The following is a 25,974-nucleotide window of genomic DNA, read 5'->3' as shown; positions in this document are numbered from 1 at the left end:
TCTTAAAATGGAAAAACACAATCCTTGGAAGTTAGTCATATGTATGGCCCACATGTTTTTAGGCCATTTATGTAATTAAAATGAACAAAACAAAACAAAGTCAGTCTTTGGATCCTTGAATTTATTAACACTTCAAAACATTTCCTACAGCCAGGGGATCTCTTGCCCTTACTCCCTTTTCCACTTATTATTTTGAAACAATTTAAATTGCTTGCAATATGCAAATAGATACTTGAGGCACTATGTGAATACAATATAAAAGTGACAATATAAAAACAATTAAACCTCATGCAATACACTTAAATATATAAGTAAACGTAACATACACTCAAGCACTTAGAACAATTCACAAAAGTGAATACTGTATATAATATGCATAGCTTGTTTAACAGATCTGCGATTTATGCACAAGTAAACAGTCAGCCTAAATAGAAAAGAAAGAGTTTTAAAATACTGCATAACTGCTTAAGCCACAGCTTACAAATCCTGCTGTATTGCAGCCTCTCTGTACACAATTGCAAGAGTAACAGTCAAAATAAGTAAATGAGGACTATGTTTAATTGAAATAATTAAAAGACCCCTGATTTCTTATAACTGGCTCTTCTTGTTTTCATCCAAGGTTCATTAGCCAGCATACTGAGAGGTCATTGCTAGAATAAAGCAATAGTTGTATACTCTCAAATTTTAATACTGATCATAATTATGTGTATTTTTTATCAATACAAACCGTTACAAAAGTCTAACTTTACTGCTAGATGTCTGATACAGTGCCTACATTATGTTATATACCTAACACTGGAGAAATGTGGTGGATGAGAAGTTGGATTAAAGTTGAAAGTATAGATATTATACTTTCTTTTTTGTTCACTTAGTATGTGCAGCAAAGGGTAAACTGAAGAGGCAAATAATTCTCTTTTCAAACCAGAGTAAAATGGTCAGAAACAAATATGATTCTGCAATCTGGGTGATAACAAGGTGTATTCCAGACCAGGACAGAAGTTAAGCAATGTAAATCCCCAAACTACTCGCACAAGAAGCTTTAACTGCATAATAGAAAATAAAAGTCTTATAAAGATTTGTAAATTACAAATGATGTCAAACAAACCTGGTAACTTTCTTTGACAGGATACAAGCCTTGTGGATAAGAGAGAAGTGGCAGATGTGATAAACCTAGACTTTAGTAAAACATCTGATACAGTCTCATAACCTTTTCATCTATAAACTAGGGAAATACAATGTAGATGGGGCTACTATAAGATGGGTGTATAACTGGTTGAATAGCCATTCTCAGAGTAGTTATCAATGGTTTATGATCACGTTGGAAGGACATAACAAGTGGGGTTCAGAAGGGATCAATTTTGGGACTGGTTCTGATCAATATGTTCATCAACAATTTAAATAATGGCATAATAAGTATGCTTAGAAAGTTGGCTGATGATACCAAGTTGGGAGGGGTTGTGAGTGTTTTGGAGGATAAGGTTATATTCAAAATAATCTGGACAAACTAGAGGGATGGTCTGAGGTAAACAGAATGAAATTTAATCAGGACAAATGCAAAGTACTCAATTTAGAGAGGAACAATCAGTTTCACACATACAGAATGGGAAGTGACTATCTAGGAAGGAGCACTGCAGATAGGGATGGAGGGGTCATAGTGGACCACAAGTGAAATAAGAGTCAACAGGATGACACTGCTAGGGGAAAAAAACAAACATAATTCAGGGATACTTTTACAAGAACATTTTGAGCAAGACATGAAAAGTAATTCTTCTACTCTATGCCATGCTGATTAGACCTCAATTGGAATACTGTGTCCATTTCTGGACACCACACTTCAAAAAAGATGCAGAGACATTGGACAAGGTCCAGAGAACAGCAACAAAAATGATCAAAGGTCTAGAAAACATGACCTATGAGGGAAGACTGAAAGAACTGGGTTTATTTAGTTTGGAAAAGAGAAGATTGGTAGGGAACATAACAGTTTTCATGTACCTAAAAGGGTGTTATAAGGAGGGGATAGAATAATTATTCTCCTTAACATCTGAGGATATGACAAGAAGCAATGGGCTTAAATTGCAGCAGGGGAGGTTTAGGTTGGACATTAGGAAAAACTTCCTGTCAGGGTGGTTAAACCCTGGAATAAATTGCTTAGGGAGGCTGTGGAATCTCCCATCACTGGAGATATTTAAGAGCAAGTTAGATGAATATCTATTAAGGATGATCCATATGTTGCTTGGTCCTGCTTGGAGTACAGGGAACTGGACTTGATGAGTTCTCAGAATCCCTTACAGTTCTAGTATTCTTTGATTCTTCCACTGAAGCAAATGACACTGGGTAGTGTCCAAGACAGGAAACCAGTAGTTTATCTAGTGTTATAAATTCTGTATGGCATTTCCTATGTTCTCAATTCTTAATCAGATCATACATCTGTATTTTACCAGTGAAATTTAATCAGATGACAAAATTATACAGGGCATCTGCACTGATCCAACAATTCAACTGGAATTTATTGTGTAAGTCGCACAAAAACTGCTGGGCCCAAAGGAAGATCATTTTTTCTTTCTAGATGAGGAGTTGAAAGGGAGAAGTGGAAGGAAAAGGAAAAATGAGAAGGGGATAAGAGGCAGCTCTCTAGAACTAATCGTAAAAACAGATGCATTGTTTATACTAGTATAACATTTCCTATCATCTCAGAGAATCTCTAGAAATAAAAGGACATTTTATATGCGATATTGCTCAAACTATAAAGCAAGCAGAAGCATTATTAATTTAGCATGAACTAAAGTCCCATTAGAAAGCTAGAAAAAGGCTAATATGTAGAGGCAACTAGAGAAACTGATTACATTGGGGATCTTCCTTGGAAGTCCTTAAGATGCTTCTTGTTTTCTAGTTATGTTTCCCTTATCCCTGAAGTCCTAAAGGACATCATCCTTATGACCAAGAAATGGATAACAATCCTTTCACAATTGGCAAAAGTCACACCTTAACTAGGTCACAGATGAATAACACAAATCTTTAGGAGCTGAGTGCATTACCTCCCATATCTTGTTAAGCTTTGGACAGCAATCCATTAGCAGAGGAGATAAATCTAGGCTCTTTAGTATAACAGATTGCTGTCACCAGACTGGCCAAATGGATGAGTTATTACAAAAAGCCACTACTACTCATATTCAAGTTTTGTTGTGATATGGTGTAATATGGCTCATTACATGTGAAAGCACAAAGCTCTGGTAAATCATGCTTTAACGAGGACAAATGTAGAAATAGACTCCCAATTCTCAGCAAGTTAAACATTTGTCTCATCTCTGCATGCTAAAAAGTATGTATCAGCAACAAAAGATGAACCTCTGGGTATAGGAAGTTTGCTAATAAAATAAAACAGACAAAATGCATTAGCTTAAAACATTAAGATATGTTCAGATGATGCACTGCCAACTTTCTTTTAGTTTGGAATTTTTGTGTATTCCATTGTTTGTGTTCCAAGAAGCTTGAAAACATTTTTCTCTCGATTTTGTCCTTTGTTTACTTTCCTGCTCACCAGCAACAAAAGACAGCTGTGTTGGCAATGTAAGAAATTTAGTAAAACTCAATGTTTGTCAAACAATCTCAGCAGGAATGTGCACAGCTTGGAAAACCCACATGAAACTAGAACTGCAGAGCAACTTGGTGCTCACATGCATTTTCTCTTTTCAGAGGGTCTCTTGAAAATAATTACTTTAAAATGATGCACTGAACAAGAATTCAAGCTTATAGCATGGCGGGGCTAACCTAGTCTTGTCCATATCACAAGTTATAACTCTTTTAGTAGAGATCGGGCTCTGGGTTTTGTAGCACAGACCTTCCAGTGGTAGCATTCTACCAACCAAACAGTTGCTTCCGAGCAGTAGTTTTCACCCTTTGCCAGACCAGCACAGTGTTACAACAGAAACTCTAGGAACTATTTCTTCCATTTAACTAGAAAGAAAGATAGATGGTTCTGACCTCTCACCCATGTTCACAACCCAAACCTACAAAGATATATTCAAAATGAATGGGGGAGGGGAAGTGACCATCAAATGCTCAAAACAGTTAAAATTACTAACTTTTGGGTAGAGATAAAGCCTGGGGAATTTTAACCCAGAAGACAGTAGTCCAAAGTTATGAACTGAATAGAGCAAAGAGGCTGTTCTTTTGTCTTAGTATACTGCCTAGAACATTAGTGCCTAGAGGCGCATATAAGGAAGAACAGACATTTTAATCCAAATTTAACTAACAACTACTTATATCTATAAATCATCTACAGTGCTTAAGTGTTAGACTAACAGGGATAAGAAAAATTCAGTTACAGCTGACATTTCCACCTACACGTCCCCTAAAACATTTGCTACACTAAAATACAACACGTGCCAACACAACCTCAAACTACGTACAGTGATCCATTAATCTTTCAGAATTTGTAGAACACCATCACTGTGGCATCTAAGTTCTAAAAATGGGAGTAACAATCTTGACTCTAATTTCCTTAGCTTCTGTCTGTCAAATTAAAAGAAAATTCAAGGTCTAACTTAGCTTTTTTAATCTTAGGAAGTTCTACTGAAATAACCTTTCAATATATGTCCTTCATAGATTTGTATGTCATTTAAGCAATTCTCTAGTAATACCTTAAGAACCAAGACCTATTGTCCAACACATAAAAAAAAAACCTCTGTATTTCCATTATATTTTTAAATAACTTCTGTTTTGGAAAGCTCTTTTTAGGATCTGTAGGAGGTGTCTATAAAGTTTCAGCTCACAACTATTCTTTTACCAAAACATCAAATGAAAGATCAGGTTTCTAATGGAAAACACAGAAGACCTATATCCAGAACCCAGAAAGCAAGCACTTCTCAAAGCAGGGGAAGGAAAAAAAACCCAACCCCCCAACTTTATCCTGGAAATATTAATGGCTGTTTTCCATATAATGCTAATAGCATTGGAAATCTCCCCCCCCCCCCTTCAAGTAATATATCATCTGATCTGAATTTAGGTAAGTATCTACTAACTGCTATTAAAGTCACTGTTGTGATTAACACTATTCAACTGCCAACTCTGCTGAAACAATTCCATGCCAGTTACTCATCTTAACAGATCCAACAAGCAGCATCAATTCATTAACACAGTTTGTGGTATTTACTTACAGCAGCAACTGTGTGGTAATCGATAATCTGTGTACACAGAACTACATATTTGAGTCTAGTTCCTTTGCATGCCGTGTACTTAAAATAATTCCGTCTTATCAGCATGAACCTTCAAGAAAACAACAACACTGAGTGAGTTCACAGAAATCTTCTAGGTTGCTTTTACTTTGACCCCATTTCCAACCCCGCCCTTCACTATTATAAAACAATGTTATCACTCCATTTCTGCCATTTTAAAAGTGTTTTTAATTTCTTCCAGCTCTTGTTATTTCTCCATAAGTATCTGACATTTGTAGCTCTATTTTCCAGCCCACTTCCTTTTTAAAATAGGCACTAATAACACTTAAACGTGTTCCTGTCTTGCATGCTCTTTCATTCCTTTGTCACTATTAGAGGGTGGATTTCACTTAATTCCCCTCTCCAACAGTTCTAAAAACTGTCCCCCCCAGCTCTCAAAGGTTCTACAAATACACATGAACAGGCTATGACAGGAGTCCTTTTTCCTCGAATATCTCTCCTTGTTTACAGCCATGAGTTATGAATTTCTAGTTGTTGGGTTTAGGTTAGACCCAGAACATATTATTTATTACTTTCTTTTACATTTCTTTCAAAGACTAAAGAAATAAAAGTAAAATGGGTTAGAATGGAGCTGTTTACGCACAAGGGGTAATTGCACCATATCCAAGTAGAATGAAAAAAGCAGGTTTTCATCAAACAGAAGATGAGGCTTTTGTGTGTTGCACTGTTTTTTTAAGACTACTGCATTTTAGTACTTGGTTATCCTAAGATAATTCTTAAAAGGGACAGCATCCTACATAGTCAACTAAAAAGTAGTTTTAGATACCACGTCTGCCCTGAGTCCCTCAGCCAATTTTTGTGGTTTGACCTGACCTCATTCTTGCTCAGATTATAGTCATTTTAAAGTTTTAAAGAATAAATTACAGATAAAAGTGTGATTTTTAAGTTGATGGTGTCCTTTTGAACTCTGCTGCCAGTATCTAAAGTATGGCATCTCCAGTTCTACTTTTGAACAGTTAAACTAGTTTCCAGTGTACTCATGGATGACAAATCCATTTGTATTTCAAGTGCCTGTTTAGTCCTTTAAGTTCTAATAATTCCTGGATTCTGCTGCCATTTGTTGAGGCAGACTAGAAATTCTGCAATAGTTTCAATTAAAAGGAGTTTAAATATGAAAATTATGGGAATAGTAACTACACACACTTAAATTTGATGTTCCCTCACGTGTTCAACTTGCCAATTTATTTTACATTGATAATGCACAATTGTATGTTGGACATTGTCAAGGGTGAAGATGCAAGTTTTGATGACTGGATAGTTTGGGATTGTGAGATAATCAAAACTTCTAGCTAAATTGTTTAACTATTTTATAACTGATCATTTTATGTTGACATTTTAATGCCTAACATTAGGTTTCAGAATTACCAACCCAGCTGGACAAATAAGGAATGCCACACTTTTGAATTCAGAGGGTCCTCCCTATAACAGAGACCTAAGAGTCTAAAACTGAGAAATTCCCAGGACATGACCTTATTTTCGCTACATTTAGTAAAGAATGACTCAGATTGCCAAAAAATGCATTTTTAAAAGCACTCACACACTTGAGACTATTCCCAGATATTAGCTAAATTTTGTTAAGCTCCACTATATTAATAATTTAAAGGGAATAGTAAGTGCAAAGATAACTAAATATTAGAAATCCAGGAATTTTTAAAGAGAAAGCTTGTAAAAAGATTAAACATTGGAATGCATGGAAATAAGGTTAAATCAAATTATCTTAATTCCCAATCTCATTGCCCAGAGAGCAATCAGAACATGATAACTGTAATCAGTTGATAATACACAGGATCAAAATGACAGCAACTTATAGTGAATAAAGATTTGTGTCTTCTTGATGGTCATAGACAGGCTCAGGAAAAGCAGAACTTAAAAAATGTAGATGAATAAGCAAAGGAACTTAATCTTCACTATCCACAAAGGGTACATATGTCATCATTCATGTAAAAGTGCCATATATAGCACTAGTATATGCACCTATGCAACGCCTCCTACATCAAGACAAAATTTGCCATTTACACAGAGAGACCAAATAGATTTAAAATTTCTAGGGCGGGGTGGGGAACCTATGGCCCGCAGGCTGAATGTGGCCCCCCAGCTTGTCTCGATTAGGGCTCAGGGCTCCCCCCCCCCCAGCATTGGAGAACCCACACTGGCGCTCCAGTCCCTACCACCCTCCTGCGGGGCTGGAGCATGTAAAATCTTCCAAACTGGCCCCCGCTCCCTCCAAGCTCAGGCTCTAGTATACAAGGGGGAATGTGGAGAGGGTCTTTCTGCTCAGTCAGGGGCCACATCTAATGTGTCCGTACATGAACACAAGACATCTGGGATACAAGCAGGAAGAATTGGAAGTCCTGGCACAGTGAAATAACTATGATTTCATTGGAATAAGGAAGACTTGGTGAGACGACTCACATGATTGAAGCACTGTCATCGAAGGGTATAAACTGTTGAGGAAGGACATGCGGGAGGGACAGGGTGGAGGAGTTGCACTGAATGTAAGAAAATAGTATGATTGCTCAGAGCTCTAGTATAAAGTGGGAGAAAAGTCTGTTGAGAGTCTTTGAGTCAAGTTTAGAGGCAGAAGCAACAAGGGTGATGTTGCGGTGGTTATCTGCTTTAGACTACCAAATCAGGTGGATGAGGTAGATAAGGCTTTCTTCAGAATACTAACAAAAGCTTCCAGATCACAGGCTCTGGTTCTCACCCTGATATCTGTTGATATCTGTTGGGAGACCAATATACAATGCACAGACAATCCAGGACGATTTTTGAGAATATTGGGGCCAACTTCCTGGTACGAATACCCAAAGAACCAACCAGAGGCCATGCGCAGCGTGACCTGTCACTCAGAGAGAGGAATTAGTAGTGTGAGTAGATGTGAGTTGCAACCTGGGCAGAAATGATCATGAGATGGCTGAGTTCAGCATCCTGATGAAAGGAGAGCAGGAAAATACAGACCCTGGACTTCAGAAAAGATGACTTTGACTCCCTCCGGAAACTGACAGGCAGGATCCCCTGGGATGCTAACACAAAAGAGAAAGGAATCGAGGAGAGCTGGCAGTATTTTAAAGAAGCCTTATTGAATGCACAGGAACAAATCATCCTGATGAGCCATAAGGAAAGCAAATATGGTAGGTGACCAGATTGGCTTAACAATGAAATCCTTGGCGAGCTTAAACACATAAAGGAAGCTTACTAGAAGTGGAAAGGTGAATAGATGATTAGGGTAGGCTCAATGGGTAGTATTCAACAGTTCGATGTCTGGTTGGCAATCAGTATCAAGCGGTGTGCCCCAAGGGTTGGTTCTGGGACTGGTTTTGTTCAACAACTTTACTAATGACCTGGCTGAGGGGAGAGGTTGTGCCTTTAGCAAGTTTGCAGATGATACTAAGCTAGGGGGAGAGGTAGATACCCGGGAGGGTAGGACAGGGTCAAGAGTGACCTAGACAAATTGGAGGATTGGGCTAAAAGAAATCTGATGAGGTTGAACATGGAGAAGTGCAGAGTCCTGCACTTGGGATGGAACTGGCTAAGCAGCAGTTGAGCAGAAAAAGACCTGGTGATTACAGTGGATGAGAAACTGGTTATGAGTCAACACTGTGCCCTGGTAGGCAAGAAAGCTAACTGCATAGTGGGGTGCATTAGTAGGAACATTTCCAGGAAATTTAGGGAAGTGATTATTGCACTTTATTTGGCATTGGAGAAGTCATATCTGGAGTACTGTGTCCAATTCTTGGCCCCCCATTACAGAAAGGATGTGGACGCATTGCAGAAAGGTCAGAGGAGAGCAGAAAAAATGATTAGGGGGCTGGACCACATGATTTACAATAAGCTGACGGATTTGAGATCCTGCCTGGGAAAATTTAGTTGGGACTGGTCCTATTTTTAGCAGGGAATTGGGATTGGACTTGATGATCTCCTGAGGCCTCTTCCACTCCATGATAATTCAGTAATGGAGCCACTGTCAAAATTACTAACAGGTAGAATATTTCTCCCCCATCAGGGAGTTACCATGTTGAACTAACTATAAGATCTGTTGGTAGTAATCTGACAAATCACTTGGATTATTGTATTATCCTATGACAGTATATCCTAGCATGAGTCCAATCAGTGCTGCTTTGCCTTTTTGCCCCCACCTCATTATTTTAAGGCTACTGTCTCATCAAGCAGAGATAAATCTCCATTTTCTACCGAAGTTTACTACTCTTAAAATACTTCTGATTTAAAACATTTGGGATATTTTAACCAACAGGAATGCTGTATGACAGTATGCCAAAAATCAAAAGTGATGTTACAATCACGGCACCTCGTGAGCTGCTTTTCCTATTCAGATATAAGAGTTATAAAATAATAAATTTGCAATACAGCTTTCAGTTCCTGAATATACAAAGTATTCTGGTGGTGGGAGCCATGACAGAATCAAACTAAAGGCTCCAGCAGCACATATTGTGATTGTCATGGTTCTACCACCTTCAAAGCAATGTAATTATTATGCATGCATTCTGCATGCTTGCATCAACACGTTATATACATATTACATGGTTCTCTAGTAAAACTGTAACTTCTTACTTCCTCAAAAAGCTATTGTATCAAAAAAGTTCTCATATATGCAATATTGCCAACATTTAGCATTAAATCATGAGGCAAGCACATTTTTTTAATATTATAATTGGAGTTCTTTTTATTGAACATCTGCATGCTGGAATTGGAACACAGTTGGGTTTGTTTTAGTCTACAACACTGAGGATTAGATTTTTTTTTAATGAAAGTGAAATTTCTTAGGTAAATAACCTGAGGCATGCTTACTGCAAGTCTTTAAGAAAACACCAAAAATGACATGAGTCTCATGATCAACACAAAGTTTGGCAACACTGGAAAGTAAGATGTTCTTGGAACACAGTTCCAGCTCATTCACACAAACAGAAAGAGCTATAAGTGCATTACAATATTTTATACTAATGAAATAAACCAAATTTTAAAAAACGTAACTAGAACATGGTCACCAGAATTTGATAGAAAACTAACCTTCCCCATCCTTTTCTGAAACATTTAAGGCACTTGAGGCTGGCCAGTTTTTACAGGCAGACAAAGTCTACATTTTAAAAATCCTAATCATTTAAATTAAATAAAATCCAACAAAGTACAAAAACATTGCAAAAAAGCTCCCACAACCATAACATTCAGTAAATACTAAAAAACTTTATACTTTAGAATAAAATAAAATACTTCACTTAGTTTCTTATGGTTTGCTATAAACAATGTGGCAAGTTCCGAGCTTATTGAACTGGCAGAGCACAGACACACAATTTCTATGGTCCCCTTTCAAACACAGTCAGGTTACCAAGTAGCTAATAAAGTATGTCTGTGTCATGGAAATAATTCATCCCTGCACTAAAGTTATTTTTTCCATATCAGTCAGTTAAATTACCAGACCATGCCAGAAAGTAACTACAAATTGCTTCTTCTGTTTCAGATATTCTTAGTTCCTCTCCTCTTAAGTGTTCCATTTTATTTTCCCCAGGAATAAGAAAAGTCAAATAGCTCTTTAAAAGGATGAGGTTTATATTACATCACCCTCTTTCACAATGTTTTCTTTGGTAAGAAATGAAGAAGTTGGGAGGTCTCAAGGTATAAAATGAAGAGCATAGGATCCCACTCCTGGGCACTTGATCCTCTAGAATACTGAACATTTCATAGAGATAGTATGCAGTAACAAGCTTCTCTTTGATAATAGCTTCCCTCTCCTCCACCCTAAACAGGTAACATATTATAAATAACTATCTGCATGTTGCTTTACTTTTTTAAGCACTATTTTAAATTAAAGCATAACCCAACGGTTATTCTCCTCAATTAGCTTATATGTTCCTTAATACCCCAAGGACAGAGGGACGCGAACTGGCAACCTGGCAAACACTTTCAAATTATTTCCAGGGAAGAAGTAGCTGCACATGTCTTCCAGTCTTTAGGGAAGAGGGGGAAACAGATATAGTAAGATGACCTCTGACATTTTTCTTTGTGGAATTTTGGTCATCTTATTCCTGACATTTTACCATTCCCCTCCCTCTACTAGAGGCTTCTTCAATGGAAAGAATTGTTTTTAGTGGAACATATCCAAGTTAAGATTTTGTCATTGGGTGGCTATCACTCTGAATGTTCACCTCAGAGCTGAAAAAATTAAAGGATGAATCCTCTGCACCCTCATCAGCACTGAGGTTTTTAGGGTCTCCCAGGCAGTCAGCCAAGATGTCTTGGGGGTCCCTTAAGAATACCAGTAAGACAGTGATGTTGTCATTGGATCCATTTTCCTTTGCTGAGGCCACCAGTCTCTCTGCTGCCTTGAAACCATCTCCTTTGTTTTGCATTAAGTGACCTAGGACCAGGTCCACTACTTCATCTGGTCTGATGGCATCAAAGAATCCATCGCAGGCCAGGAGCAAGTAATCTTCAGAACCTGTCAGCTCAAATGAATTGCCATCTGCACTTCCAGAAATATAGGGCTTCTGATATATATCACCTAAACAAGAAAAGATACAAATCTGACTGCTTTAATATGAACGATGCATCCTTGTCAGCCAACTGTTTCTATGATTCCTCAGAATTTGAAATTTTCGCTTTCTTAGGCCCAGATCATATTCCCGAGATCCATGAACAGCTCTCTCTACACCTCAGGGATGAGGGCTTCACAGCTAATGGAGAAAGGCCTTCAACTCTTAGCAATCCTGTGGGATTTATATGGATTTAAGGGCATCTACTATGTTTTGGGGATGGTGTTAAAGCTCATTTTACCACTCCTTTAGAACAGAATGATACACGAGGAACTTCCCAAGAAAATCCTAAAATTTTCCTCCCTCAGATATATTTGTGGAAGGGTATGCTCCCTTCTTCCCCCTGCATACTAAGAGTGAATCTTGTGGAATCTTTGGGACACCATGGAGGAACTTTATGTTCATTAGCAATAACGACATGACAGGAATAAGAACATCTCCTTGCATACTGTACAATGTCCACATTTTTCAGTTCAACAGCACTATCTGTACACATTCATTTTAACACAAGTGATACAGGCTTACCACTACCTTAAGTACTATACAAAATAATAACTTGCTTCAGTTCAGCCATTACAATTCTTCATTCACTGTTATTACCTAGGGTCTTTTCTCATTTTCCTTTAAATGGTAAGCATCCAAACAGTTCTTTGCATGGCATTTGGGAATATTAGGATGCAAATTGTACACTGCCAAGGTTTATGTTAGATTTTTGCCCTTTTTTAATTATACACCTTAATATATACATGTTATTCTCTTTGCTGTGTTTCAAAAGTCATATTTGCATTCAGACTGCAAATATGACTTTTGAAACATAGCAAAGAGAATAACATGTATATATTAAGGTGTATCATTAAAAAAGGACAGAAAGCTGTATCTTCCATTTACAGAAGTTGATCCAGTAAGATATGAATTCACCCACCTCCTATGGAGATATTCAGATATCTTTCAGATCAGAAGCCAATATTTGCACTAGTATCCTGTAAAACACACTTTGCAGTCCTACTAGGCTTTCAGTTAAATCATGATATGTTAGAGATGTTTTAACAAAAGAACTAAACTAGTTTTATTTTTTTTCTTCAAAAACTGCTAAGGGTTGTGATGAACCCAAGAAATTTAATATTCCATTATTCCAGCACTTACAATAAAAGAAGCAATTTATTCTTCAGCCCAAGATGGGCAAACATTATTATCTCTTTATTAATAAATGATTATCTAATTATTCAGCCCCAGGATTTTTTGTATTATGTGTTCAAAGATCATTTAGTTTTGACTAATGGCCTTACTTACCAATTGCCCTGGAAACAGCAAGGGTTCCATTGACCCGCCAACAGTCCATGTAGGTCACACAACCACCCAGGGCTTCTATACGCATTCTCTCATCCTAAAAGAACAACTCTTTAAAGTAAGAACATATCCTACACATCTTACTAAATTCATTGGCAGCCAATGTTGCAGAGAAAAATCTTAAACCCCTTCAACTTGTAGACTTATAATAAGATGAAAATAGCTTTTTTTAAATAAACGAGCATCAATAGTGTTCAGAAAAATGTGCTTAATAAAAAAAGTGATAGTCTTATTGCAGTGTTCAGTTGAGTATATGTGAAAAAGGAATCTTCCCTATGGACTGTATCATTGCTTGTTTGTGAAACAAGAACTGAGAATCTTTGTCTATGTCATTACAATAATGTCCATAGGAACAAGCTGGCAATACCTCCATCATCATGCAAATATTTAAGATTGTGAATGAAAGTGGAAAGAAAGAGATAATTAAAGGTTTATTGTAAAGTTTATTATATGTACAAATAAAAAGTGCATTTAGAGACATATATAATACATATATTAAATAATATATAACCTATATTTCTCAAGCCCCCCCCAATTTATTTTGTTCATACTATAAAGGAGATAGTTCATGCAATGCCATGCCTAAATACTTGCCATGCCTAAATCAGTTATAGTTACATTTGATAATAAAAAGAAATATAAAATTGATTAAGCCAGTTATAATACTAAATTATTATTGCCTTTTGGATGATGCTATTATGTAAGCCAGGTCTGAAATTAAGACAACATTAGTTTAGTAATGCAATGGTAACTTTTTAAAATACTTAGTTAATTGTGTTAATAAAAGGCTTGCAGTTGTAGATTGTTCATGGTTGCTATGTATGCAAAATTCTATAGTACTACAGTTTTTACAAGGTTCTTTTAATTTTTTCAAGGGACATACCCAACAGTGTACAGTTCAGATCTGGTCTTCAGCACAATCTCTTTCTTTGGAAAAACATGCATTCAGAACTCACAACTAGATGGGAGAAATGATGTGTCAATCTTGCCTAACTATGCTCCATAACCTTCTATCTTAAAAGGAATTAAAAGTGGCTAGAGATTTTTGAGACATAGTTTATGAAAAGATGCTTGTGATATGAATGTGCCATAATTGAGACATACTTTATGCAAGATAATTCATGTAGGGTATCATTGAAAAGGTTATGATTTATTGAATATGATTATCTACTTATATGCATGAATTATTTTTGTATCTGCAGTTAGGAATAATGACTAATATGTATCTGCATTTCCAACTATGATTCTTTAGATGATGCCTACTGACAATACTTCAGGTACTATGATCGAAAAGGTAGACAGGGCTGATGGCCCGTCAGCAAAGACAGTGGACTGTGAAAAGGCCTGACCTTCTCGTGGACTTCCATATTGTTACTGATTTATGGCCACTGGGATGCTACAGAGTCAAAACCTGGTCACCTGATACTAACCTGCATCTTGAACTGTTCCATAGGATGGTGGAGACATAAAACAAAGGATTCCCGCCTTATGGAAATTCAATATAAGGTGGGGAGGAAAGAAATCATGGCCTTTAGATTGTTTCTCCTCCAGCTTCGCACCCCAAGATACACTTGAAAAAAACTAGAAATGTAAAGACTTGCACTGGGGGCGAGAGGGTGGCAGAGAACTGGACTCAGGCTAAAAAGATACCTGGCCTATGAAGGATTCTACCTGAAATAACATTTAGGGTGAGGAATTATTATTTGTAACCAGTTTCTTCAGTGAATCTAGCTTAGTTTGCATGCTTTGCATTATTTTCTTAGTAATTTTCTTTGTTCTGTTTGCTACCTCTTTGAACACTTAAAATACACCTTTGTATAGTTCATAAATGTATTCCTTGTTTATAATATCACCCAGTTTATATAATGTAGAGATGGGGGCTGCATGGTGGTGGCAGGAGCTGGGATGACAGCAGGAGCTGTGGCCATGCAGTGATGGTTGGAGCTGGGGCAGAGCTTGTTTACACCTGTAGCATCCTCCTCCCCACCAAAATCTGAAATGACATCCCTGGAGCCAAAAAAACAGGCTTACTTCTCTTTCAGGTTTGTGAGGTTCCATCAGGGTCACTGCTTTTCCCTGCTGCACCAACATTACCTGGGAGTCTCCAACCCAGGCTATGTGTAATCTGTTCCCTACGATTAAGGCAGATACACCTGTTGTACCACTCCGAAGCCTCTACAAAGAAAAACAGCTGTGCAAGTTAAACTACAGTTTCATAACACAACATTATAAATTAAGTTTAATTACAACTTATTAATTATGCAGCAAGTTAGACCTTTGTGAACTGATTGATATCCATTGAATAAAAAGGTACAAATATAAGAAAACACAAATTTAGAAGAAAACCTATTCTAGCTTTCAAGTATCAGACACTGCTATAGTTGTTCTCTTCTACTTGTCTTCACTAATGCTAATATTAGTTTCAAAATAGCCATTTCTTTACTTGGGTTTTCTGAAAAGCAGAGGAAGCAGTTTGCTTTGACCTTCAGCAGCAAGAACCTTTTTCAGTACTGAGCCGGACTTTTCTTCCGTATACGTCACCCTGTTTGTCTTCCTCTGGCAGTGTAATATTCTTATTTCCGGACATCCTTATTACAACACTTTGAATGTTCCTGTTTCACAGCTGCCACTATAAAGATTAGAGTGTTCTCCTTTTGCCCATTACCACCTTCAGTTCCCTTATAATACATAAACCTAGTTTAACTGATTTTTAAAAATTTCTCATCCTCCAGTTCTTGCCATGCACCAATTTCACTCTACCTCTAATATAGGGAAAGGAGGAAAAGAAAGGTAAAAATTCAATGATGGTGCTAGTGGAACAAGCCTTAAGAAAATACAAAGATTTTATTTGCCTGTCCTGTATAAAATTATTTGATACAATTTAGTATAGTCTACTCCTCCTTCCCCCTCCCATCCTCCACCAACAACCATTTGTTGCCTGTATATTCCGTGAGATTGACAATTGTGAAATAGCACTAATTGCTCATTTCCAAATTTTTATCTTCCTGAACTTGTAGGCATTGGTTCTTATGAGAAGGAGAATATAATTTGAGCTATGAAATATCTTCCACTTAGGATACTTGACAAACAAATCAGAATGAATTCAAAGTTTAACTGTATGAAATCAAAGTTCTCTGAAAACGCCTGTCTTTCTTACTGCTACCCAAAGTATTCTCCCAATTGCTTAATCACAATGGAACACTCACCTCTCTTTTGGCTTTAAAAAGAAACATTTCATCAGTTTGCTGGAAAGCATCTTTCAAGGCTTCAGTTGGGTTCTTAAGAAACTCCTTGTGTAGTGCCACATTGACGTGCAAATGAGTTGCTGCATAATTGGCGGCATCCACTCCACCGTGACCATCAAATACGGCAAAGTATGCTCGATCAATGTCATCCTTTTGGCAGGAGGAACATACAAAGAGCTCAGAAATAAATGTCAATTTCCAGATTTTATGCAAGCAATTCAATGAAAATGTGTGCACTTCTATATGTGAAAGCACAAGCATGTGCATAGATACAATACAATGAAAATAGTATTGTGTAAGATAGTATGGTGTAAAATAGAATATGAATCTCACAGTGGTATGTATTATTTTTCTTTACTTCTTACTGATCACTAACCAGATTCTTGAAAAGGAATGGGAATTGAAAAGACAGATTGGAGGGCTCTGTGGTTTCATTATATCTGTAGTAAGCATCTCTGGATTCTCAACCAAAATGCTATTTTTCACTTTTATTATCATCAGTTCTCCCAAAATATAGCAACTCTCCCGCCAAGTGAACAATTTTTCCTCTCTTTCCCTTTTGGTGGGAGCAAATCAGTGTCAAGAAACTGTGATATAACTAGCCAAATACAGTGATCCAATAGGTCTCTGCTCTAATACATACCTGATAATAGGACTGCTATGAACAAATCCTTAGTAGCAAATCCAAACAGTGCTCACTTTGTGATACTTGGACATGAGTGTATTTCAAAGAGCATTTGAATGCTAGAATTGATCTCTCCTGACTTCAGGAGACTTACCGATAAGCCAAAGAGTTGATTGAATTCTGGGAGTAAAACATGTCTGTCCTCCATTTTCCGGCGGATGTTGCGAATGGCATGGCTCGAAATAAGCAGGAAGCGTTTTAATGGCTTCAGGGATGGCAGCGGCTTCTGCCATTCACAGCAGATGTCTCGGAGCTTATTAAAGAAACAGCGCTGCAAAGAGCCTCCATCCAGCACTGATAGCAGAAAAACAGAAGATGACGTAGTTGTGTGTTTGGGAAAAGAAGAAGGAAAACAAATGATGATATTCAAAAACCCAATCTCCTCTCTCCTACTTACCCTCTCATTTGCCTTTTGTCTTTCCCTACAAGTTTCTTTCCTTAGGACTACATGCCTGCTGAAAATATTCTGCCTCTATTAGCCTCTGACTGGGAGCCAGAGTTCAGTCCCTCCCATTAAACCACTGGTTTTAGACATATGAGTGCCTATGGATACCCAGTACATTTCCTCCAACTGGGATTATGAAAAAAGTAGCAAAAAGTATATATTATGATATTTGGTCCAAACACATCTGAGTCAAACCCCCTCTTGAGAACACAGCCAAAAAATTCTGACCCAACAATATGCTATTATGGACAAGAGGATCTTTCAGTCCAATTTATTAAATAGTTATTACCTCTGAAGTTCATCATGTAGTTAAATGTTTGACAGTTTTGCAGGGCAACACACTACTTAAGGTCACAATGAGGATCCAAACACAGTTTAGTGTATTAGACAGAAATCATCCACTATTGCGAGTACAATTTATTATGCATATTGATGGAAGTGTAGCCACTTGTAAAGAAAATTAGATGCAGATGAAAATTCTAAGACTGTGCACAGGGCTGCTGTTGTCTTGACACACAGGTCACAAATATTAGTCGGCGTTAGACCTGGCTATATGCATTTGAATGATATTCACTGAAAACAATGGATATCCACAGAATGTATCGTGAGGATTTAACTGGGTTAATAGCCCAGTGCAAATCAGCTAACAGTAGTGTTTAAACCAGGAGTGGGATGCCTCAGGGGCCACATGTGGCCTCTGGCATGCCTAAATCTGGCCCCCAAGGCTCAGGGCCTCTCCCCCCAGCATTGGGGAGCCCACACTGGCACTCCAGCCCCACTGCTGCCCTATTGTGGGGCTGGAGCACACAAAATCTACTAATCTGGGCCCCCATAGGCTCTGGTATGGGAGGAGAATATTGGCAGTGTCTTTCTCCTTCTTGTTTAGGGGCCATGTCAGTGAGGGGGTTTTGTTTGTTTTTGCTTCTCACTTGTGTGCAGCCCCTCACTGATTTTTCTGTGGGTCAATGGCTCCCAACCCCAAAAAGGTTCCCCACTCCTGGTTTAAACTGTTGTCTTCTTCAATAATTTTCACACAGAGTGAATTATTGGATCTTAAAAGCACTAGGACATAATACTATCTCTGCCACATTACTGCTTTGCCACTACAGAGCAGAATCACAACACTATAAAAAGCAATATAAAAAGCACTAGCTAGATACTCAAATTGTTTCCTGGACCCATCTCAAATTGCATTAATCCCAGCACTCAGTCTGTTGAGCAACAAGCTGAGATATTTGTGGTTATTTCTATCTCAGCAGTTCAAGGTCTCTCAAACAGACTTCAATTTTTAAGTTTTCTGTCTAAGTAAAAAACTATCATCCAATGCTTAAGCAAGTTGTTTTAAAGTGTTCGTTCTCTCATTTATGGAACTAGATGTCCAGTTTCAGATATTTTCTTGCGTTCTGAGAATGAAAAGAACTTGGATTTAATACATCCAGTTTTGACAAGTGGTCAGTCTGTGATATAATCTAATCACTTTTGATTTACTCATTTTTAGAAATTTTTAAATAGGCAAGATTTAAGGTTCTCAACATATTAGCTGTTTATCAGTAGACTTGCTAGTTAACTTAGCTTAAATATGCAAACCATTACACATCCTAATGCCTGAGTGATACGTTTCTTTAGCCAGGCATGTAGCCATTATGGTGATATGTCTCTAAGCCAAGTTTTTAAAATTATTCTCAAGTCCATTTTCATGAAAGATTGATGAGATTCTGTTCTATCACGGCAAGTCTTTTCTCAAGACAAATTTCTCTTTTGCTAGGATATATTTTAATCTTTTTAAAATCAAAGCAGTTATTATTCGCTTTATAATAGTACTTATGAGCTTCTGTGGAGGACAAGGTCATATTGTGGTCAGCACTGTAAAATAGAGTGAAAGATGGTTTCTAACCTACAGTTAGACAACTGGGTGTAATAAGCAAGGAGGGCAAGAGAAATCATAATAAGAACACAAATACATATAGTCCAGATATGTGCATAGCTGAATGATTTCAAGTGCTGTATTTCTTCCTGAGAATAGTAAGAGAGTCTCTGAAGAGTGGATAATTTCAGATAAGTTATCTAACACACTGAAATAGTTTAAAGATCATTCCTGCTCAGACATGGAATTTCTTTCATTTTACTGGATCATGTAACAACTTGAATACTTAAAAGATCATTGTATTTGGCTATATAGAGGAAAAAGTACAGATTCATGCATAGCATAGAATTTGGAGTCTATTTAATAGTCACATCTTCACGGTATTTAACCTTAGCAATGACTGACAATAGTGCTATTCATTGCAGCATGAGTTTCAAAAGCACCACAGAGGGAATATAACTCCACCACTCCAGAGAGACATTTTTTAGTTTGACTTATGAAGAAAAACCGTCTATCCTACGAAGTACTTCACTACTCATTATTTTTGAGCAGTTATAGAGCAGCAGGAAACCAACTCAATGAGCACAAACAGGTTTGCAGAATTGTCTTACAGAAAACACTGCTGTGCATTTCACTTTGAAGGTGACTGCAATGGCTGAAGAGATCTCCGAGAAAGTCAAATGCTCTGCTGACAGGTCTGTTGGGCCCTTTGGGATCTTTCTAGCTGAAGAGTGCTACATAAATGCAAGGCCATCAAGATAATCAGAAATACTTAAGATGCATGATTTTGATGTTGCTTTACTTTAAAGAGCAGATGGTAGCTGGGAAGATAATTTACTAGAGCTGAAAGAGAAGATGTAGAGATATGAGATGCTTATTTTATGGCTTTCAAGAGACTTTGCTTTAATCACTTATTCTAAGAATTAAGCTCCTCTTAACCATGACCTGCTCAAATTCAGTAATATGAACAGTTTTGGTTACAGAATTTCTCCCTCTTCTCAGCACAGATCTCCTTCCCTCTTCCCATCACCAGGCCTGTCTCCTCCCACCCCACATATGTTTTAACATAGTTCCTTGCATCCATCTTGCTTTCTGTCCATATTTTTTTCTGAACTCCATTTAATAGAATCATAGAACCATAGAGCTGAAAGATACCTCAGAAGGTCATCAAGTCCAGCCCCCTGCTATAGGCAGGATCAATCCCAACTAAATCAACTCAGCCAGGGCTTTGTCAAGCCAATTCTTAAACACCCCTAGGGATGGAGACTCCACTACTTCCTTAGGTAACCCATTCCAGTGCTTCACCACTCTCTTAGTGAAATAGTTTTTCCTAATATCCAACCTGGACCTCTCCCACCACAACTTGAGACCATTGCTCCTTGTTCTGACATCTGTCACTACTGAGAACAGCCTCTCTCCATCCTCTTTGGAACCTCCCTTCAGGAAGTTGAAGGGTACTATCAAATCCCCCCTCACTCTTCGCTTCTGCAGACTAAACAGACCCAACTCCCTCAGCCTTTCCTCATAAGTCATATGCTCCTGCCCCCTAATCATTTTGGCTGCCCTCTGCTGGACCCTCTCCAAAGCGTCCACATCCTTTTTGTAGTGGGGGCCCCAGAACTGGACACAATACTCCAGATGTGGCCTCACCAAAGCCAAATAAAGGGGAATAATGACATCTCTGGATCTGCTGGCAATGCTCCTCTTAATGCAACCTAATAAGCCATTAGCCTTCTTGGCTACAAGAGCACACTGCTGACTCATATCCAACTTCTCATCCACTGTAACCCCCAGGTCCTTTTCTGCAGAACTACTACTTAACTGGTTGGTCCCCAGCTTGTAACTATGCTTGGGATTCTTCCGTCCCAAGTGCAGGACTCTGCACTTGTCTTTGTTGAACCTCATCAGATTTCTTGTGGCCCAATCTTCCAATTTGTCTAAGTCACTCTGGACCCTATCTCTGCCCTAAAGCGTATCTGCCTCTCCCCTAGCTTAGTGTCATCCGCAAACTTGCTGAGGGTGCAATCTATCACCTCATCCAGGTCATTAATAAAGATATTGAACAAAACCTGTCCTAGAACCAAACCTTGGGGCACTCCGCTAGAAAACAACCGCCATCCTGACATCGAACCGTTGATCACTACCCACTGGGCCCGGCCTTCTAGCCATCTTTCTATCCATCTTACCGTCCATTTATCCAATCCACATTCCCTTAACTTTCTGGCAAGAATATTGTGGGAGACCGTATCAAAAGCCTTGCTAAAGTCAAGGTATATCACATCCACTGACTTTCCTATGTCCACAGAGCCAGTTACCTCATCATAGAAACTAATCAGATTGGTCAGGCACGACTTGCCCTTTGTGAGTCCATGCTGACTATTCCTAATCACTTTCCTCTCTTCCAAGTGCCTCAAAATGGATTCCTTAAGGATCCCTTCCATGATTTTTCCAGGAACCAAGGTAGGACTGACCGGCCAATAGTTCCCTGGATTGTCCTTCACTTTTTTGAAGATGGGCACTACATTTGCCTTTTTCCAATCATCCGGGATTTCTCCCGATCTCCATGACTTTTCAAATATAATGGCCAAAGGCTCCTCAATGACATTTGCCAACTCCCTCAGATGCATTAAGTCCAGACCCATGGATTTGTGTACGTTTAGCTTTTCTAAATAGTTCCTAACCTGTTCTTTACCCACCAAGGGCTGTCCATCTTCATCCCATCTTGCATCACTTAGCGCATTAGTCCGTGAGCCCACCTTGTCTGTGAATACAGAGGCAATGAAAGCATTGAGTACTTCAGCTTTCCCCACATCATCTGTCACTAGGTTACCTCCTTCATCCAGTAGGGGCCGCACACCCTCTCTGATCACCTTCTTCTTGTTAAGATGCCTATAGAAACCTTTCTTGTTATCCTTCACATCCTTAGCCAGTCGCAATTCCATTTGCGCTTTCGCTTTCCTGATAACCCCCTGGCATTCTTGAACTATACATTTAAACCCCTCCCTGGTCATTTGTCCAAGTTTCCACTTTTTGTAAGCTTCCTTTTTGTGCTTAAGTTCACCAAGGATTTCCCCTGTAAGCCAATCCAGTCTCCTACCATGTTTGCTTCTCTTGCTATGCGTCGGGATGGTTTCTTTCTGTGCCTTCAGTAAGGCTTCTTTAAAATACTACCAGCTGTCCTGGACTCCTTTCCCCTTCATGTTAGCATCCTAGAGGATTCTGCCCATCAGATCTCTGAGGGAGTCAAAATCTGCTTTTTTGAAGTCCAAGGTGTGTATTTTACTACTCTCTTTTCTTCCTTTGGTCAGGATCCTGAAATCTACCATCTCATGATCACTGCTTCCCAGGTTGTCACCCACCTCTACTTCCCCTACTAATTCCTCCCTGTTTGTGAGCAGAAGGTCAAGCTGTGCACAGCCCCTGGTCGGATCCTTCAGCACTTGTGTCAAAAAGTTATCCCCAATATTCTCCAAAAACTTCCTGGATTGCCTGTGTACTGCCGTATTGATTTCCCAACAGATGTCAGGGTGATTAAAGTCCCCCACAAGAACCAAGCCCTGCAATCTGAAGGTTCTCTCAGTTGTCTGAAGAAAGCCTCATCTACCTCATCCACTTGATTTGGCGGCTGGTAGCAGACACGAACCACAACATCAATGCTGTTGTTTGCTCCTTTAAACTTAACCCATAGACTCTCAACAGGTTTTTCTCCCTCTTTATACTGGAGTTCAGCACAATCATAGTGCTCTCTTACATATAGTGCAACTCCTCCTCCTTTTCTCCCCTGCCTGTTGTTCCTGAACAATCTATACCCTTCCATGACAGCGCTCCAGTCATGCGAGTCATCCCACCAAGTCTCTGTTATCCCAATTAAATCATATTTCTTGGACTGGGCCAGGGCCTCCAGTTCTTCCTGTTTGTTGCCCAGGCTTCTCGCATTAGTGTACAAACACCTCAGGTAACCAGTTGACCACCCTATCTTCTCCATTCGAATAACACCTCAGGTAACCAGTTGACCACCCTATCTTCTCCATTCGAATCAGGGGTCCTCCTTTCTTGCTCGTTCTTCTCTGCATTTTTTCCCGTTATCCGACTTTCCTACTCCCCTCAGGGCTTTGGTCACCGTCCCCCGGCGAACCTATTTTAAAGCCCTCCTCACTAGGTTTGCAAGCGTGCCAACGAAGATGCTCTTTCCTCTCTTCATTAGGTGGATCCCATCTCTTCCTAACAATCCTTATGCCCATAACAGAGTCCCATGGTCGAAGAAACCAAAGTCCTCTCTGTGACACCACCTGCACAACCGCGTATTTACGTCCTCAATTCGCCCAGTCCTTTCAACAGGGAGGATGGACGAGAACACCACTTGCGCTCTGAATTCTTGGATCCTTCTTCCCAGCACTACATAATCCGCAGTAACCCAATCAAGGTCATTCTTGACCATATCGTTAGTTCCCACGTGGAGAACTAACGATATGGCCAAGAATGACCTTGAGTCATTCTTGGTGAGTGCTAACAGGGAGTTTAGAGAGGGAGTTCATCAGATCATTTTTTTTATGTCCCTTTTATATTGTGTTTCATCTCTCTTTTTTCTGTGATTTTTGTTCTGGTTCTGCTTACTATTTGTCCATTTTTATTTTTATCCTGTAATTTTTAAGTGGTTTGTGAACTCTGTGCCACAGTTCCAAAGGCCTAGATCCACTTGGCATTCTTTAAACTTCTTTAAACTAAAACCAAAACCACCTGATTTAAAAAAAAAAAAACTATCAAGAAACTAATTAGCTCTTGGAGTAAAAAGAAAATGCTGGCAGAAGGCCAGCAGCAGAATGGAGGGTATCCAGTTTATTGCACCCAGTGGAGCATGTGAGATTACCTTCCCCACAGCAGCATGCGCTTCCCCGCAAGCTGAATCCAGTGCAGAAGCTTGGGGTTCCCTCCTCTCCCCCTCAGGAATCCAGTGCTGGCACTGTAATCTTGCGGGTGGGAGGGTGTTCAAGGCTAGAGTACCAGGTCGGCAGCAGCCCAAAAGCAGGCCAGGTGGAGGCAGCAGTTTGCTGCAGGGTTCCAGAGCATCAGAGCCCCAGAGCACACCGAGAAGCCACTACTGCCACCCCTGCTGTCCCTTGACTTGGCTCTGGCCCTCCTCTAATGGCCAGAGGGGTGCCAAGAGACTGGGGTTGTGACCTGGGGGAGAGAGATGGAGGGGCCAAAGGTGAGAGGCTGGGGGAGCACTGAGAGGCCAGGGATGGCGCAGCCGCCAGCCCTCCCCTCCCTAGCAGCCGGAGGTGGGGCCAAGAGGCTGGCAACCTGCCTACTCCCAGAGACATGGGGGTTGGCGAGTGTAATGAGCAGAGGGCACCACCCCCTATTAATGCTAAAAAAAATCCCTGTATTGTGGAAAAACTAGTGGAGACATAACACAAAAATAGTGTAGACATCAGAAGTTGTTAGGATGAAATTCAAATAAGGACAAATACAAAGTACCTGACTTGGAAGGAATAATCAGTTGCACACATACAGAATGGGAAGCAACTGTCTAGGGATGAGTACTGCAGAAAGGGACCTGGGGGTCATGGTGTACCACAAGGTAAATATGAGTCAACAGTGTGACACTAGGAGGAAAAAAAAGCAAACAGTATGGGATATACAGGTTGAGTCTCTTAAATCCAGAACTCTCTAGTCCAGCAACATCTGTGGTCCAGCAGGATCAGAGATGTTGCAGGACCAGAAAACCCCAGTGCCCAGGAATGTGAGTGAGTCAGGGAGTTAAGCAGAGGGGAGCCCCGCCATCAGACAAGTGAGCCCTGTGCCAGGACTGCAGCAGGACCAGCAAGCCCATCCCTGCGGAACCCTGTCCCCGGGGAGCCACAGCTGGGCAGGGCAGCAGTGGGACCAGTGAGCCCTGTCTATGTGGAGCCCCATCCTAGCACAGCAGCAGCATGGCAGCTGTGGAGCCCAATCCCTGAGAAGCCCTGGGTGGGACAAAAGCAGGGCAGCTGCAAAGACCTATCCCTGAGAAGCCCTGGATGTGCAGGACAGAAGCTGGGCAGCCACAAAGCCCTGTTTACAAGAAGCCTCGGCATGGCAGGGCAGAAGTGGGGCAGCTTCAGAGCCTAGTTCCTGGGAAGCCCTGGGTGGGGCAGAAGAGGGGCCACTGCAGCTGGGGAGCTCCATCCCCAGAGAGCCCCAATTGACTGGTGGCAGTGTGCTGAGCCCAAGCCCTGTAGCATCAGGCTGAAGCCCTGGGGCAATGGGGCTGGAGCGGAGCCAGCCAGAGTGAGTGTCAGTATCCTGGGGGGCTAGTAGCAGGGGACCTCCCCTGATCTGGCAAATTCCCTCATTTGGGTCCCAAGGGTGCCAGACCAGGGAGGTCCAACCTGTATTAGCAGGAGTATTGTAAGCAACACATGAGAATTCATTTCTCCTTTCTAGCATACGCTGGTTAGGCCTCAGCAGGAGTTCTGTGTCCAGTTCTGGGCACCACATTTCAGGAAAGATGTGGACATACTGGAAAAAGTCCAGAGAAGATCAACAAAAATCACTAAATATCTAGAAAACATGTCCTATGAGGGAAGACTGAAAGAACTGAGTTTGTTTAGTTTGAAAAAGAGAAGA

The 25,974-nt window shown here is 39.8% G+C and overlaps 1 protein-coding gene and 1 long non-coding RNA gene across 3 annotated transcripts in view; one reads left to right on the top strand and one right to left on the bottom strand.

Annotated features, from left to right (window-relative positions):
• LOC112547735 (uncharacterized) overlaps positions 1–25,974 on the top strand; it is an 82,777-nt gene that overhangs the window by 31,182 nt on the left and 25,621 nt on the right. The window contains exon 5 of one of the 2 annotated variants that reach the window (XR_003091546.2): positions 14,379–15,159. The exons of the other annotated variant lie outside the window; for it this stretch is intronic. This is a non-coding gene — a long non-coding RNA (uncharacterized LOC112547735). Of the gene's footprint in view, positions 1–14,378; positions 15,160–25,974 lie in introns of those variants that run through there. 2 annotated transcript variants of the gene reach the window in all.
• The window catches only part of PPM1F (protein phosphatase, Mg2+/Mn2+ dependent 1F), a 64,270-nt gene continuing 38,400 nt past the window's right edge, over positions 105–25,974 (bottom strand). Inside the window, exons 3-7 of the mRNA XM_075898280.1 lie at positions 17,151–17,350; positions 16,333–16,521; positions 15,158–15,301; positions 13,070–13,163; positions 105–11,748 (exon numbers count right to left, since the gene is read on the bottom strand). Of these exons, the coding sequence (XP_075754395.1) occupies positions 11,351–11,748; positions 13,070–13,163; positions 15,158–15,301; positions 16,333–16,521; positions 17,151–17,350 (1,025 nt within the window). The 3' untranslated portion in view covers positions 105–11,350. The remainder of the gene's footprint in view (positions 11,749–13,069; positions 13,164–15,157; positions 15,302–16,332; positions 16,522–17,150; positions 17,351–25,974) is intronic.

This window comes from Pelodiscus sinensis, chromosome 15 (genome assembly GCF_049634645.1).
Source record: "Pelodiscus sinensis isolate JC-2024 chromosome 15, ASM4963464v1, whole genome shotgun sequence".
NCBI classification, from domain to species: Eukaryota; Metazoa; Chordata; order Testudines; family Trionychidae; genus Pelodiscus; species Pelodiscus sinensis.
Note: the sequence above shows the minus strand (reverse complement) of the source record. Positions and strands in the feature narration are given on the sequence as shown.